Source organism: Asparagus officinalis, chromosome 1 (genome assembly GCF_001876935.1).
Source record: "Asparagus officinalis chromosome 1, Aspof.V1, whole genome shotgun sequence".
NCBI classification, from domain to species: Eukaryota; Viridiplantae; Streptophyta; class Magnoliopsida; order Asparagales; family Asparagaceae; genus Asparagus; species Asparagus officinalis.
This window is the reverse complement of record NC_033794.1, coordinates 110,187,562-110,204,738: the sequence shown is the minus strand read 5'-3', so window position 1 is coordinate 110,204,738 and position 17,177 is coordinate 110,187,562. Positions and strand designations below refer to the sequence as shown.

Here is a 17,177-nt window from a genome sequence, read left to right as displayed (position 1 = left end):
AGTTAATTAACTTAATAACAAAGCAGTAACGATTAGTGCATGATTGCTTATGTTGAGCATGTTGGTGATTCTTAGTATTTACTATTTTGGCTATTGTTTGTCAATTATTTAAATAACTAAAAGAAAAACCCGTGGGCGCTAGGCCCCGAGTCAAATGCCCAGGTCGCCTAGCGCCTTCTGCAACATCTAAACTCATGAGAACTAGTCTTAATATTGCGCTCCCACCCTTCCTGCAGTCTAACACAGCCCCAAGTGGTCTTGCAAGTTCTCAAACACAATTTATCGACGCCAATGCCAGTGGGGGAGCCACAATAATGTCTAATGGTGCCATAGGACAACACTAGATTGTCTACTTTATACATATTTTTATTCTTTTTACTTATATTTACCAATTGGGAGTTGGGACACCATCAGAATTAGAATAGGAAACCATTAAAAAAGATAAAAGTATAAAATTATCATTGTACATTCCCAAATACAACCATAATAAATTATATGGGGAAATCATTAGGACAAAATCATGGTTTGCCACTACCCATTGTCCATGAGTTTTAGCTCCCATTGCCTATTGGTTTTGGCTCTGTCACAAGCGGAAAGATGAGGGGATGAGTTTTTTTCTTTCTTTTCTCTCAAAACACATTTTACTTATTTGTTATTTACATGTAGTAAGGTCTATCAGAAAAATCTAGATGCTTAGGAGAGTGATGTGAGACACCCAAAGTTTTGAGGGACATTCTTTTTCTCCTCTCGATGACATTTTAGCTATGTGTCATGTACATGTAGGGTTCTATTGAGAAATTTTCAATGTTTGGGGGTGGGTGAGACGCCTCAAGTTGGGTTGTTTGGTGCTAAAAAAAGTTAAGGGGGTCAGGTAGGAGACTCCCAAAGTTTGTGGGGTTTTGTGAAATTTACCCTTATTATTGCACTGCATGTGATTCAAATATTCGTGAACCTAAATCCGACCCTGGCCCACTTCTACTTTAAACCAGTTTAATGTTGGACCATCACCGCCTTGGTCCAACACTAAACTGGTTTTATGGCCTCTTTTTAGCCTAAGAAAAATTAGGCCAGACTGGTCCAGTTTTTGCCAATAAAAAGCAAACTCAAAACTGGGCCAGGTTCGGTCCTGGCCTAATTTTAGGAATTTTCCAGACACATCCTTAGACTCTATTTGGGAACCCCAGATACGGGCCCCTGATTTAAAATTTGGGATATTTCAAATACAATGCCATGTTTCGGCTTTAGTTTAGACTTAGATTTCAAATCCAATATAGTTTACAACGTGGATTTTAAAGCCCTAAACCTTTGATTTCAAATTACAGCACGACTCCAACATGTGGTATTTGTCAAATCCCGACCTTGTTTCCTCTTCTCTTAAAATTACGATCGGTCTCTCTCTCTCCCCGATTCCTCTTCTCTCTCAGAAACTCTCTCCTCTCTTTCTCTCTCCCCTCGAGCCTAATCGCCCTCTCAAGAGTTTGTTGCAAACCCTAATCGGACTGTTTGATCTTTCGCTAGGGTTTTCATCTCCTCTCTCTCCCCTCTCTAATAACTGGTATGCATTAGGATTTGGTGATCTTGATGGGCTTTTGACTAATTTCAGCAATTGATAATGCTAATCGTTAATTGTTGTGAATGATTGCAATTATAGGAAAAGTTTTGGGGAAAGCCTCTTTGTTCGAGCTAAGAGAGCTTCTCTAGTCTCTAATCTCAAACGTATAAACAATATTTTTTTAATCACGATTTAGTTTAATTGAGTGACCTTCATTATCTGCAAAATTTTGGGTAAGGTGGTGATGTCTTGAGGTCATGTTTTCTGATTGTAGTGAAGTATATCTTGACTATTGCACTTTATGATGACATAACTGAGGATGTCTTTTATTTACCTTAGAACATAAGGTGCGGAGTTCGAACTGCTACCATAATTATTTCGGTTTGCTGTATTTGCTTCAACTACATTGACAAGTATCCTCTAATGTGCTCATTGTTTGCTTTGTTGTTGGGTGGTTTTTTTTAGAGAAGCTTGAAATTAATGGTAGACAGAAATTTATTATTGTGAAAGAAACTAGTGTTTTCTAATAAATTTTGAGAGTTGAGGCCATTGTGAAATGTTTCCACAAGTTAGGCTGTGGTTTATGAATTTTAGATCTTCTATAGGTTGAAATTTCGTAGTAATGAAGTATATATGTTGTTGACTAGCATGCATGTTGCCATGTGAACTGAAGTGTTAGGATAGCAAAGTTTAATTATTTTCATTTTTATTGCTTTCAAGTTGCTATGTCATATGATGTGGTTTTAAGTATCATTGTTTTAAATATTCCTGACCATCGTTGCACGATTCCCCCGCTCCCCCCTCGAACCATCGTACAATTCCTACAAACCGATCCCGGTATATTTGCGAACTGATTTCCTTCGATACAAGAACTAATTCCTCAAAATTGGTGTATTACTTACAAGTATGCTAGACGCATAGTCCCTTTAAGTGCACGTGTGCAAGACGTCGTGCAACGTGTGCAATTAAGTGAAGGGATACACAATAGAGTATATATATGAGCCAATGAATTTAATGCAACTTAAACACTCATGTTAATTAAATGTAAAATGAAACCATGATCGTAAAACGAGCTCTGTGAAAAAAAAACAGAACAAATAAATAAACTCTATCAAAAAGAAGTATTTAAGTATTTTGTATGAAAAAATAATTAAAATTCATAATTAGCTTTTTAGGTTTCTACTATATATTTGGAAAACTTTAAACACACCCAAAAAAATTTATAACGTACCACTAACTGAACTTGCATACCGAAGTAAGCTACCCCTAATGAGTCTAAATTTTCTAAGTGGCGAATTGCGTACCCGAATTTGTACCATGCCCTGCTACGTACCGCGTACTGTATAATTATGTCTCCGACATCCCCCGATATATTGCCTGATATATCCTTTTACAGGGCTTGCTGCAACCGATGGTCTCTAAATATCCTTTACCTCTATCTGACTATTTTGGGTGATATATTCCTAATATGACCGATATATCAGCTGATATGTTGGCCGATATATCCTTTTATATGGCTTGTCGCAAAACAATATGTCGTGTTTGGCAAGTTTGGGCAAGATATCATGATTTTCTCATTATATCAAATGATATTTTGGCCTAAAAAATCACACTAAATGTTGCAACATTGTTTTGTACTTTTGTTTGTTTTACCAGATTGATTAGGGATCCTAAACATATATTATTTATATTTTGTATGCTTAGATTTTATTAAGTATGATGAGATTACATGTTAGTGCATTATACTGTATATGCAAACATCCGTTATGACATTCTGATATTTACCACATATTCCCGATATTTCCTCGACGTCCGCAATTCAATATGAATTTTGCCTATCCGATATTTCCCTGATATCCGATATTTAAGACCTTGTTAATATTGCATTTGATTTAAAGAAGAGGGGTTGAGAGGGAGGGAGGGAGTATTTTCTTTAAACATGTATTTCAAACCCAAATTCATGTATGATAAAGTGTATCCAGTCACTAGATTTGAAATCAAAGAATTTAAATCCTTGAATTTAATAAAGAGATCCAAACAAGGGATTTACCAAATCATGGATTTCAAATCCCTTCGATTTCAAACCTACCTCCCACATCCAAATTTCATTTCCCAAATGCAATCTTAGTTTATTTAGGGTCGTGTTAGTTTATCCTAAAATGTTAAGAGTCAATAAAACTTTTATGATGGAATAAGAAATTTCACACGTTTTACTGTCTTGTTCAGAATCTATGGACAACATTTTCTCAGAAATCGCAGGTGATGATTCTAGTCTTAGAATTTTGAATTTTTTTTCAATTCAATAACAAAAGATTGCGTTTTTTAATTTTATTATTGTTTATGTTTCATGCAGATGATGATAGTTCGTTTCCACTTGCTACCACCATTGGTAATCTAGACTGGCAGTTTTTTTTTCTAATTTAAAGTTTTATTTAGTTTTGCTATTTTTAGCTAATTTTCTATTTGATTAAGAATAGCGAACAAGTTGAAACCCAAACCCCGCTTTAAACCGAAGAAACCAGCGGCAACCAGCACCAATTCATCTGATTCTACTGTACCAGTAAGTAAAAACGAAGAAGTTAACCTCAGGCAGGTAATATTGAGAAACAATAGAAATCTTGCCCCATTTCATATGAAGTTATGTGGTTTAATAAGTTTTTATTTGCTTCTAGGATGCTGTAGTTGAGTCTAAAGAACCACTCAGTTCAGTCTCTGAGTCTAACAAAAATTCATCAGAGGTTGACATAGAGGTTCCTCATGGCGAAACTCATGTTTCAAAGAGTGATAAGGTAGTTTCAAAGGTAAATGAGCTGTAATTATATCATTTGATGGTTAATATTTCAATTGCCGTAAGACAATTTTTGAACGTTCTTTAAAAAAATTGGGCGTGCATCAGATGTCGATAGCGTTTGATGTGGAGAGTGTTCCACTCATTCATCCCAATGCTTCCATGGGTAAGTTTAAGTGAAAGAATGCCTAATATAAAGCTTTTATTTCCTTTTTTTTGAAATGGTTATACTTTAACTGTTTTTAACTTAATATACCTTGAAGTTCTTTTGTATAAAGACACGTTAAGTCTCTATCTAATTTGCTCAGTCTTAGTATTGTGACTGCAAAAGATTTGATTTTTGTTTTGTTTTGTTGGTTTTATTCAAATGATGATGCTTTTCTTCCATCTGCTACCGCCACTGGTAACCCAACCTAGCAATTTTTAAGTTATGTCCTAGTTACATGCTATTTTAGACTAATTTACTATTTGTTTGAGATATTTGTCTCTTCTATTGATTGGCAGCAACAATAGCATACAAATCTCAACCCAAACCATGCCTTAAACCCAAGAAACCAGCAGCCACATTCTCTAACTCATCTGCTGCTACTTGGCCTGTAAGTAAAAATGAAGAGGAAAACCTCATATTAAGGAAAATTATGAATCCTAGCCCATTTCATATGAAATTATGTAATTTAATAAATTCTCATTTGCTTCCAGGATGTTATAGTTGAGTGTAAAGAACCATGTATTGTTTCAGAGTCTGAGTCTAACATCAATTTCTCGGATGCTGTTGTAAGGAGAGAGTCGGAGGCTGAGAAAGAGGTTCCTCATGGCGAAACTCATGTCTCAGAGGTAAAGTGTGTTGTGACCATATTATTCTATGATAAATGTTTCACTTCCCTTAATAACAAACTGAATTAAAAAAAATATATTTGTAATGCATCAGGTGTTGATAGAGTCTCACATGGAGGTTGGTCCACTCTTTCATCCTGATGCGCCCATGGGTAAGTGTGGGTAAATGAATGCATAAAATAAAGTTCTGTTATTGATTTTTTTGGAAATTGATATAATTTATATTGAAGTTCTTCCATACAAGAATACCTAGTTAGTTAACTAAACAAAGATGTTTTATTAGTAATTAAGTTCTAGAATCTAATTTAAAAATTTATTGTTCAGGATAGGAAGTTAGATGTATACCTTGGTCTCGATGTATCTATGAACTCAAGGATGGATCTGCTTAGAATAGAAATTTTATAGGTTCCCCACAAAATTTTAATTTCACCAACCTAAATAAGTTGTAATAGGTACCCACAAACTCAACAAGTTGGGTTTTGAACAAAAAGAAAAAAAGGGCTAACTCCTCAAATTAAAGGTATACATAGAGAATCCCTCAATCCGCTTCGCTTCCCCATGAAATAAAGTAATAAACTAGCTATTTTTTATCATCTTCTCCGGGTTCTCCTTTTCGTCTTTTCCAATCGAGAAAACAGAGGTTGTTGTATTCTCTTTCTCGTTTTCCCAATCACACGTCCATTGGTAATCTACTCCCAACTCCATTGAATTGCTCCTTCTCTAGGGCTAGGGTTTTCTACTTCTAGCTCGGTTATCAGTATTCTTAAATGCAAAAAAACCCTAACCAATTACTCTGCCCAAAATTTGGATTTTTGCGGAAATCACTGGTAATTCATGTGGATAGAGTTTTCCTCAAATTATCGTTGATTCCTGCGGACAGAGATTAGAGATTTAAGAGTTTTTGTCCCAAATGCATGTTGATTTTTTCGCAAAAATTTGTATGAAGAAGTTTCAGTTTAATTCATTTGTCTATTGTATTTGTATAAACAAGTTTCAGTTTAATTCATTTATCCATTGTATTTTATGTGAAAAGTTTCAAATTTTGTAGAACTAGTACTTGTTTGGTTGGTAAATTACGGTATTTGAAGAAATATGGATAGATGACAAATTGCCTCTTGTTCTATATATGTAATGTTTCTATCTGTCAATAGTTTGCTCTATCACTAGTGCCATGCGATGCATCTCTTAAACCATTTTATTTTCGTCTAATTCTGGTGAGGGAAATGAAAATGTATTGATGTCAAAAATGATAATGAAAAGACTTGTGTTGAGATCTTTGCATGTGCTTTTATTCGTTGACTTTATATTATAAAAGTTATGAATTTATGTGTAATTATATATGTGCCCCATAGGGGAAAAAATTATGGACCCTGTATGAACTAATAAATCTTGAAATACATTGATAACTAAAATAAGGTCCAAAGGAAGTAAAAGTTTAGAAACTATTGATGATTTAGCTATACATTGTAGGTGGTAATAAATGCAAACATAATTAACTTAATATGATATGGACCCCACCAAGGGCATTTTGGTCACTTCACAAAGTCCAAAGGATTACAAAATTTGTTAAGGGAATAAGGACCTGAGTCTAAGGCTATAAAATACATTGGAAAAGGAGCTTAAAAGTCAAAAATCAATATTCGTGTGCCCAGAACTATGGGCACACAAAAGATGAAAATGCTAACGACCCAGCATGGGGGCACAAGCACAGGGGGCACAAGCACAGGGGGCACACCCAGAACAAAATCCAAGAAGATGGTGAGAAAACAACAATTTGATGAGATAACGACTAACTCTAGAAGATTACATCATCATACTAGATCAAAAGAAGATAAAAAATTAGCAAAAGAGGTGTCACAACGATTTCTTGCCCCACACTTGTGCGCCTCACCCTTCAAGTACACAAAACAGCGAAGTTTCTTGGAAGCCCAGCAAATTTTGTTTTATTCTAACGCACCCAGACCAAAAGGCTGTCATTCTGACATCGTCCCCTTTAACACTTCCAAAAAAGAAAGTTTTCCTCAACAGACTTCCTCTGAAGAGTTGTTAGAAGGGGCGCATGAAGGGGGGTGCACAAGGTGAAAGTTATGATGAGGGCCGCAATGATGAAAACCCCATTTGCCTATAAATAATAAACCCCCTTCCACACTCAAAAGGCTCATCTTTTTGCTCCAAATTCTGCTTATTTCCTCAAGTGGCAAAGTTCTTTGTCCTCTAATGCGCCCCACATTTTGTGTGCCTCCTACGAGCTTGAGTTTTTCTCAAGTTCACCAAGAGTTCATCGACTCTTGTTCTCATTCGTCCAGTGATCTAATCACTCGGGGACCAAGGGAATCACACTTAGAGATTGATCATTCATCTCCAGAGTATGAACAACAAAATTGGTGTTTGTGTGGTCAGTGAATTAAGAATTTAGGCCCTATCGACACACCTTCCTCGAACCCCTGTTCATTGTCGATGAAGACGGCTACCAAGTTCAACTCATTGTCTCCAACAACATAAATATATGCAATCAATTGAGGATGTTTAGTTTTCTCACTTTTCTGCCAATATCAGTGCTATAGAATTAAAAACAACATTGCTAATTATGTCTGGAATTTATCAAACTGGAAGATTTAATCATTGGAAGATTTTATTTTCTCAGGTTAGCACTGCATTTATTAGGCCTGCTAAGAGATGGGAAAATTCTGATCAAATCAACGACCTAAATTCACAAAAACTAATCTCTACATCCTCCAATTCAGATGAGAATATGCATCATGCTTCTGTTGCAGACACCTACATGTTATCAGTTATGCTTCAAATTCATGTTGTTATTCCTAATGCTGACGCACTACTTGAAGGAGAAAAATGATTATGTTACCTCATAGTATTTCTTTAGCTGTTGCAGAGCCTGTCAGTGCTTCACACCTGTGCTCAAGCGGCTCTGTAGCAATGGATATTTCGTCTGTAGTTAGTGAGGCCCAAGAAGCAGTCAACTTATCTAGCGGATTATTGTCTCATGAGGTGGCTTCTCAAGATATTTCTCAAGTCTCCAAGTGGGAGGGAAACTTGCAAAGTGATCCAGCCAAACCAGAAAAAGCGGTAGTTATTATATTTTATTATCTAGTTTATGCTATGTTCTGTAAAATCTCAAAATATCTGTTCTATTTTCAGGCAATGCCAGTTCTCTTAGGCATGGAATTGCATGCTGATATTTTCTCAGAGTCCACTGATATTGCTGGTAAGAAGTGACCAACAAAATTAATATTTTGTTGTTTTAGTGGAGAAATAATCATGCGTGTATGTGAAGCGAGATTTACATTGAGCAACTGAAATTGTTGGGTTCTGACTTTGTTCTTTTTTCTCTGTGATTAGTCCAAATAGCAGAAGATTGTTATGTTTTTGGGTTTCTTTTCTGTAGATTCTAACATGATTTTGGTGTTACTTTAGCAGTAAAAAAAGTAAGCAAATTTCAACCAAAGGCTGGTTCACGACAAAAAAAGCAGGCCAAGTCTGTATCTTTTATTCTCCCTGATGCTGCTGATACTGCTGCTACTCCTGTTGAACCTGAGTCTGTTTCACAACTAAACGAAGAGGAATCCATGTCTCTATCCTTTTCTCCTCCTGATTCTGATAAGGCTCCACATACAACATCCATAATCTCTGATAATGTGGACTTTCAGTTGGATCAAGGAAGTGCAAATGAGGTAAATTTCTATTTATGATGTACTTTTTGCACTTTGTTTCCTGTAGTGATAACCTGTTCTGATTCATGCATTGCATGCTTTAGAAGCTAGCAGACTTCTCAGACCCTGAATCTTTTGAGAGTATTCTCACCACATCAGATTTAGTATCAGGTTCGAAAAGAGCTTAACAAAAATATTTTTAGTTTTTCATATACATGCTGTATCAGCTTCTTAGATTCATATCGTTCTCTTCTGAAATTGTCAGGGAAGGTTGCGCGTAAACTCCAGCCCAGGCGTGGTGCCAAGACCAAGACCAAGACTGAGAAATCTAATAGCTCTGATAATACCAATGATGCTAAGGAGAATAGTTCACATTTGGAGTCTCTTCCTATGGACACTGAAGCATTAGAAGATCATAATCTGTCTGTCCCAACTGAGACTCTCAGAAGTTTGACTGATGAACAAGCAGAGCCTGTTGAAATGTCTTCCATTGAAGCTGGATCGCCAGAGTTTGAAGCCATTGATACATTGGATGGAGATGTAAGACTCTTTTGATAAAACTTTCTCATGTTTCTCCCTTATTTATCCATATTTTCTTTTCTGATCATGGAACATATGTGTGTGTGTGTGTGGCTAATCAAGTACAGCCCTGGCATGATGAAGAACAAGCTGAAGCAGAAAATCGGGATGTTGAGACCTTAAACAACTCTCAGATGGATGAAGACCTTAATGATGATGATTATAGGGGTGAAGATAAGCCCAAGCAGAAAAGGCAACCGAAAAGAGTAAAGAAGCAGATGATTGATGCCCAGGAACCATCTAAAAGGCTCAAAAAGACCTTCAAAGAACCTGATTCCACAGAAGCAGAACCACCAAAAAAGAGGTTTCCTCATGGGACTCGACGGAAGAGAAGGCAATGTATGTCTGTACTTCACACTTTCTAATGTTTCAGAACTACCTCGAAGAAGCCTTTAAATTTTTTTTCTTAATGTTTTTATATATTTACTGTTAGTGGACAAGGCTCTATTGGAAACACCTGACTACGAGATTGACCGTAGGCAGATAGCAATTAAACAGCTGATACTATTAGGAGAGGCTAATGAGAAAAATGCGGTAAGTTTTTTTTTTTTGGGTTAACCTTTTTAAGCTAAGAAAATTTTGATCATTAACATATCTACTAGTTCTTGTAGAGTAAAGAAGCCACTGCTTCGGGGAATAATGGAAGGTATGAAGTCTTTCTAGCATGAACTATTGTGGAAATGATTATTGACGTATGCCACTTTTTGCGTAATAGTTAATGACTGATTCATACGCAGAATAGATTAGCATTTCTTCTTATCTTTAACATCACAATGAATGTTTCATGGCAAACCACTATGATATGCAGGATACTCCCACAGCCTACGAATTGCCTCTGTGAAACACTTGGACACTATATGAGTGACCTCAATGTTCGACACTTCCAAATGTGTAAAATTACTCACCTAAAAATATGTATGGAATGAAGTATATTATTTCCCCTTTGATAAAGTAAATGAACGCATAAACTGTTTGACTATGTTAGGTTATTTCTTAGTATGAACAGTAACCAGATATGTTCTACGTGAATTAAATATACATATATAGTCATGTTCGCTTGTGATTTTTGGATTATTGTCATTTTCAAACTTGTGACCAGTCAATGTAATGAGTAAATAAGAAGGCCTGAAATCTTAATACTGGTTGCAGTTTGTATTTGCCTTTATTGGTATCAGTACTGGGAGTTTTGGTGGTTTCGTCCGTATCAGAGTTTTTGTGAATGATAAAGTAGTATTTAATCACAAGCTTTCTACCTGTCCACCTAGACTTCTTTTTTCTCTGACACAATATTAATTCATTTTGGTTCTTCCCTTGGATCTACTATTACATTAGTAAGCCAATGTCGACAGTATTTTTACTGATTATGGATGGATCCGTTGGCATGTCTAAACTTTGATACAGTGGCTATTGTTTTGTAAGAGCTATTCCGGTCCTAAACTCACATTTACTATGCAACCATATGACAATCTGACTAATGAAAAAAGAAGCCAAGGAACTTATCTCAACTGAGTTTCCCAGGAGATTGCTCAGATTGTGCTTAGGCTATGTCAGGTTAGGTGGGATTGGATCAGGATAGTTCCATTTATATTGTTTTAGGATGGATGAGTTAAGTAATAATATGCTTTGTTTCAATAAACTCCATAACTACAGTCATTACTCATATATATCCTAAGATCATGCTTTTGTCAACATCTGATGCAATTTATAATTTACTATCATCTCTCCATGAATTCTGTTTTCATTTTTCACTATGTTTCCTGAGAAAGAGTCGTAGATCATCCATGACTTTTATAGTTAGGTATATAAAGTTTGAACCTGATTTTGTATGGGGTTAGAAACATAGTTTGCGCTACCCAGCCTTTGATCTGTGCCTTGCTTTGTCTGTGACTGTATTAGCATTTCTTCATGCCAACTGAAGCTGACTTACATAATTATTTTAAAAAAATTATCGTTATGGAAGCGAATTTTTTTGACCCATTATAAATTGGAAAGAATGATTCTTCATATGTTATCTTGAGAGAATTTCTGTTTCCTTTTTATAAAGTATATACTTGATGCAGGTTTATTCATTAATATATAGTTTCATTACAGCAACATTGGTTCTTTTCCAAGCGATACTCATTATGACCCAGACAATCTTTTTGATGAGGACCTATACCGTAACGCTAACGCTGAGGAAGAACATCTAAATAGACTTAGAAGCATCCCTAAAGTGAACTATCACTCTCATATGACTAAGCTACAACGAGGGAAATGGTCAAAATCAGAAACAGAATTGTTCTATGAGGTAACTTAATGATTTAGTCATTTAATGTTTTTATTTATGTTAGAGGTACTAGATAATTCAAGGTTAATGACCAAATACTGCTCGAAAGTCACTTTTGCTAGAGATTTCTGACATCTGATTCTATCAAATTTATGTTACAAATTCTCATTCTTTTTATGCTTTTTACCAACTACCACCAGTGGTAATGTTTGCTCCTAAATTGTTATTCATATTCCGGTTGAATGCTGCCCCAGGCTATTCGTCAGTTTGGAACAGATTTTGGAATGATTGAAAGGCTGTTTCCTAATAGAACACGCCATCAAGTGAAATTAAAATTCAAGAGCGAAGAGCGCAGACATCCTTCAGAACTTCGAGATGCAATGAGTCATCGTTCCAAAGGTTACTTCTTTCTTTCTTTGCTGCTTAAATTTCTAATGACTTTCCCTCACTGTTAGGCTCCTGAAGTTCAAAGTACAGAACTGTGTACTTCTTAGCATTATATTTGAAATAAAACTGATAGTTTACACTTTAGGAGCAGAGTAAGGCAAGGGACAATGAAGTAATGTAACCAGAATAAGTAATATAGAAGTGCAGTTCCCAATTGTTATGTTGGAATTATCAGCTTACCCAATTGTTGAAATTGATTTCCTATAAGTGTAAAGAATGGGTTTTGAAAATAATTTTGGCGTGTAACATCTTCGTTGCCCCATTATAGATATACCTCCTTAACCCAATTATAGACCCCCTGTAGTTCTATTTGTGCGGATAAACCCCCTATATTTGCCCAATTATAGATATACCTCCTTAGTGAACTTTTTCAACTCTTTTAAGAGAAAAAATTGCAACTGAGGGTCTATCCTCCCCAATAGAACTACAAGGGATCAGTCGACCTCAAAAATTTTTGACTCATTTATGAGTCAATAAAAAATTTGCTCAGGTTCTATTTACACAAGTAGAACTACATGGGGTCTGCTGTGGGGCGATACTATAGGAGGTCTATCCGTTATTAACCCTTTGTTTAAAGTCAAATTATCTTAAAATTTGTGGCAATTCCAAAATTATACTATATACTAAAGTTAATGGGTAAGGAACAATTTTTAGCTACTATAAATTATTTTTATAGTATGATGTTTTCCCTAAAAAATCCTAAAAGCCAAGTAGCTCATTTGGTTAGAGCGTTTAGCCTAAACGTATAGGTTACAGGTTCAAGACTTGCCTTTGCCATATTCATTTTTCGAGATCTGAGTCATGGAGTTACTCGCTTGTGCAAGCTGCAGCGCACCCCAATAGTTTAAGATATAGTTAAAGAAGGCATTTAAATAAAGGGCGATTTGCATATAAACCTACCTGTAAACCAATTTATTTTTAAGCCCACCAACTTGTTCTACACAAAGTTTTACACCCATTATTTTTAAGTTCACCTCATTATTTTTAAATTCACATTTTTTCTTATAAACCCAATGTCTAACCCTATTAATTTTTAAATCCGCTAAAACGACTATTACCCCCTCTTTAGGACCAAAATACTCCATGAGATTGAATAAAAATCATATAATAATAATAATATGAGGCGTAATAAAATGGTTTCTTTTGCCTTTAGATGTTCTACACAAAGTTTTACACCCATTATTTTTAAGTTCACCTCATTATTTTTAAGTTCACCTCATTATTTTTAAATTCATCTTTTTTCTTATAAACCCAAAGTCTAACCCTATTAATTTTTAAATCCGCCAAAACGACTATTACCTCCTCTTTAGGACCAAAATACTCCATGAGATTGAATAAAAATAATATAATAATATTACGAGGCGTAATAAAATGGTTTCTTTTGCCTTTAGATGTTCTACACAAAGTTTTACACCCATTATTTTTAAGTTCACCTCATCATTTTTAAATTCACCTTTTTTCTTATAAACCCAAAGTCTAACCCTATTAATTTTTAAATCTGCCTAGGTTCAAAATTCACATTTTTTTCTTATAAACCCAAATACTTCACATGACGTTTTACTCCATTAATTTAAATGTATCTACTTCCAAAAAGGTTTTTTTTCTCTATAAATCCAAAGTTTTACCCTCATTTATTTTTGAACCCAATCACTTCTAAAATCACCGCAAATTATCTGTAAATCTAGTTTATATTTTGAAACCAATTACTTCATATTTTTATTTTGGACCCATTCACTTCCAAAAAGGTTTTTTTGCCTATATGTCACCCCTAGACCAAAATACTCGGCAAATTATTTGTAAATCTAGTTTGTATTCTAGCCTATTGTAAGTTGCGATATTTTGTTATAACTTGCAAACTATATGGTTAGGTATATAATGCATTTTTAAACTAAATATTTAGACCATTCTTTTTTCCTTTTTTCTATCTTCAGATGAATGTCAGGTCACACAACTTGTAGATGTTTTTTTGTCGATAAATCTGAAGTTTTACCCACATCTATTTTTAACTTACATACTTCCAAAAGGTTTTTTTTGCTGATTAACCCAAACTTTTACCTATGTTTATTTTTAAAACCCGACACTTCCAAAAATCACTCTTGCCCCCAAACTACTACTACAAATTAATAACAAACTCACTTTGTATTTCAACACTTTGGTATAAGGTGTAAGTTACTATATTATACTGTAACTTTTTATATTTTTCTCTAAGTTATGTATGCAGTGTGTTTTAACCAAATGCTTAAGCCATTAATTTGGTCTTTTCTTTCTCACTTCAATGTTGTGGCATCATAGATGAGTTCTTAATATATACACGTAAAGTTTATATTCCTATTTAATTTTATAATCATCTACCTCCAACAGTGGTTTTTTGTCTATAAACTCAAACTTTTGTAATCATTTACTTTTAAACTCATCCACTTAGACACAAAATATTCAACCAAATTATTTTTAACTCACTTTGTATTTCAACTGCTTGATATGGTGCCAGTTGCTATATTTTGTTATTGTTTGCTATAATTTTTCTTAAGCGATTAAATATACTGTGTATTTTTATACCAAATGCTTAAATAAAGTTTTTGGTTGTTTTCACATAAATGTTGCAACACCACGGGGGTGAATTTTTCTCGTATACTCGAAGGTTAAAATAACTTGCATGTGATACTCCCAGAATAACTTGTGTGTGATAAGTGCCAAAAATCTAGTAAGGATGAAAGGATAGAAATAAGGGAAAATGAGAAGGATGGACCTAATTGAACAGAATCGGTGGGGACCACATAATTTTGGTGCCTAAAATCGGAAGGAAGAAGTATGCACAATCTTCAAAGGGTAACGGAAAAGTAGGTTATGCTAGCTTAACTATAAGTAGTTTGTCAGGCAATCAGTTTCCATGTTCAACAACAAACATCTAGTTTTGTTGAAGATGTATATAGTTGCTTGTTAGAATTGAAGGGGCTTTAAGATTAGAAGGTCATGGATTCCTGAATTTCTGATTGGTTTGTCGACGATACTAGTCCCGTTGAGTCTTTACTTTGGGGATACATGACATGCCCCTAGCAGATGGCGTTCAAAGATATATTAAAGGTCCTAAAAGAATGTCTTTGGTTAATTCCCAGAGGCTTGGTATTCTACTAGCCAATGCTTGTTGGGTCCTTGTAGGATCGCTGACCTATGGCAACACAAACACTAGAAAGTGGAAATTAATAGTGTTTATAAATATTTAATCAGAAAAGTTACTAACTGAAAAGATAATGAATAACAACACAAATCATAGAAACATAGACAAACGCAAACACAAGGATTTTTCTTGGTTCGGTCCTCCAGACCTACATCCAGTCCCTAAGCCAATCCTGCTTGAGATTTTATTTTCCTTAATTTGTAAATCCACAAACCAACCTGACCTTAAAAATCACAAGATCAAACCTAACCAATTGACAAGACCATGCCAATTGCAATCAATCTCTAAACCAAGAGATCTTATCTCTCAAACCGGAAATAACCTTCCTTTGAAGTAAAGTACAAAACTGATCCTATAAACCTTGATGTGAATGTGAAGTGCAGCACTGGCTTATGAATTTAAACTTTCTAAAAAATTGCCTATAACAATTTCTAGTAATAATGAAGAACAAATGCAATCTCAGAATTTTCTTTTCTTGACAATTTTAATGAGAATTTGTATCAAGAGAAAATGAATTTGATCAAAATTCGAATCTTGTATCTACTCATGTTCGTACACAAATTCTGATGTTAAAACTTATTTATAGCCTCTGAAATATTCAAATTTTAAACCAATCAACGTTTAAAAATGGCTATAAATGTTCACTTATTCAAATTTTGAACAATTAGAAAAACTACCTTTGTAGTCGACTACTAAGCTTAGTAGTCGACTACACTGAGTCTATTCGAACTCTGTGAAGTCAAGAAACAGGGTTAGTAGTTGACTACTTAAGGCATTAGTTGACTAATCTGTAAAACTTAAGTTTCTGTAAGTTGAACTGAGAATGAGTAGTCGACTATTAAGAATAGTACTCGACTAATATGTAAATATGAAGTTTCTGTAACTTTGATTAAGGCTTTTATAGTTGACTAGTAAGGGTATTAGTCGACTTCAGATAGATATAAGATATTTGATATGTTTTGAGACTCATTCTATATCTATAAACTCTAATGGTTAACTTAGGGGATTTCTATAGTTAACCACACACTAAACATGTGTTAGTGTGTTTTAAATACTATGTGCATGTATGTGTTGTGAGGGATCAAGGCTTTTAACAAAGATTCTACCTAATGAAAGAAAACCCAAAATACAATTATATCATTGAAGCATCTTGATTCCTTTCATCTCCAATTAGCCTTGTATCAACTTCAATTGCCTTGTATTGCCTTGTGTCTTGAGTATCTCTTTGAATATCATTGTTGATTTTTCACTGATACTGCAAAACATATGTTAGCACAAAATACACACAACATATATATTTGTTATCATCAAAACAAACATATCTTGGGGTCAAGATATCCAACAATCCTGACTTCATTGGTTATAGGTCTAGAGTCTAGTTCTACTCATTATTTTGAGTTTCGCAAGAATTACTTTCTTGTTTGATCCTTTAGATTCCTAACATTCCACATTTATGAAGTTATAACCACTTCTTTTCATGTCTCGTATTATATATCTCAATCTATGTTGCATGAGTACTTCTATCTGGAGCCATTCCTGTGTGTTACGCGTATCCAACACTGAAACTTCAACGGACACTCCGTGGATATATGCATACACCTAGTCAAATGTGTCGTCAATTATATAATGCATATTTTAGTTTATACATTTGTCATATAGTTCTTGAATGTATGTCCTACGTATCACACTTTTTTTGAAACTTACTGGACATTCGTCGGGTTTGTTTCAGCCCGTACCTAGTTCAAACTATAATTTTAAAGGGTAGATATCAGGTTAAACTCTAGTAATTTTCTAAAATATAGATCTCTATAATAAAGAAATATAAATTGTTTCATAACATTAATGAGAATATGATATTGATATCGTGT

At 34.6% G+C, this 17,177-nt stretch overlaps 1 protein-coding gene across 5 annotated transcripts in view; it reads left to right on the top strand.

Annotated features, from left to right (window-relative positions):
* Positions 3,751 to 17,177, top strand: part of LOC109828945 (transcription factor TFIIIB component B'') — a 15,750-nt gene continuing 2,323 nt past the window's right edge. The window contains exons 1-18 of one of the 5 annotated variants that reach the window (XM_020395953.1): positions 3,751 to 3,811; positions 3,906 to 3,941; positions 4,030 to 4,145; positions 4,225 to 4,353; positions 4,449 to 4,506; positions 4,854 to 4,936; positions 5,040 to 5,174; positions 5,269 to 5,326; positions 8,056 to 8,258; positions 8,331 to 8,397; positions 8,607 to 8,863; positions 8,947 to 9,013; positions 9,108 to 9,382; positions 9,490 to 9,760; positions 9,855 to 9,955; positions 10,033 to 10,067; positions 11,513 to 11,708; positions 11,942 to 12,086. In XM_020395953.1, the coding sequence (XP_020251542.1) occupies positions 3,784 to 3,811; positions 3,906 to 3,941; positions 4,030 to 4,145; positions 4,225 to 4,353; positions 4,449 to 4,506; positions 4,854 to 4,936; positions 5,040 to 5,174; positions 5,269 to 5,326; positions 8,056 to 8,258; positions 8,331 to 8,397; positions 8,607 to 8,863; positions 8,947 to 9,013; positions 9,108 to 9,382; positions 9,490 to 9,760; positions 9,855 to 9,955; positions 10,033 to 10,067; positions 11,513 to 11,708; positions 11,942 to 12,086 (2,260 nt within the window). In that variant the 5' untranslated portion in view covers positions 3,751 to 3,783. Of the gene's footprint in view, positions 3,812 to 3,905; positions 3,942 to 4,029; positions 4,146 to 4,224; positions 4,354 to 4,448; positions 4,507 to 4,844; positions 4,937 to 5,039; positions 5,175 to 5,268; positions 5,327 to 8,055; positions 8,259 to 8,330; positions 8,398 to 8,606; positions 8,864 to 8,946; positions 9,014 to 9,107; positions 9,383 to 9,489; positions 9,761 to 9,854; positions 9,956 to 10,032; positions 10,068 to 11,512; positions 11,709 to 11,941; positions 12,087 to 17,177 lie in introns of all 5 variants that reach the window. The other 4 variants (XM_020395952.1, XM_020395950.1, XM_020395951.1 and 1 more) reach the window with 4 other exon arrangements.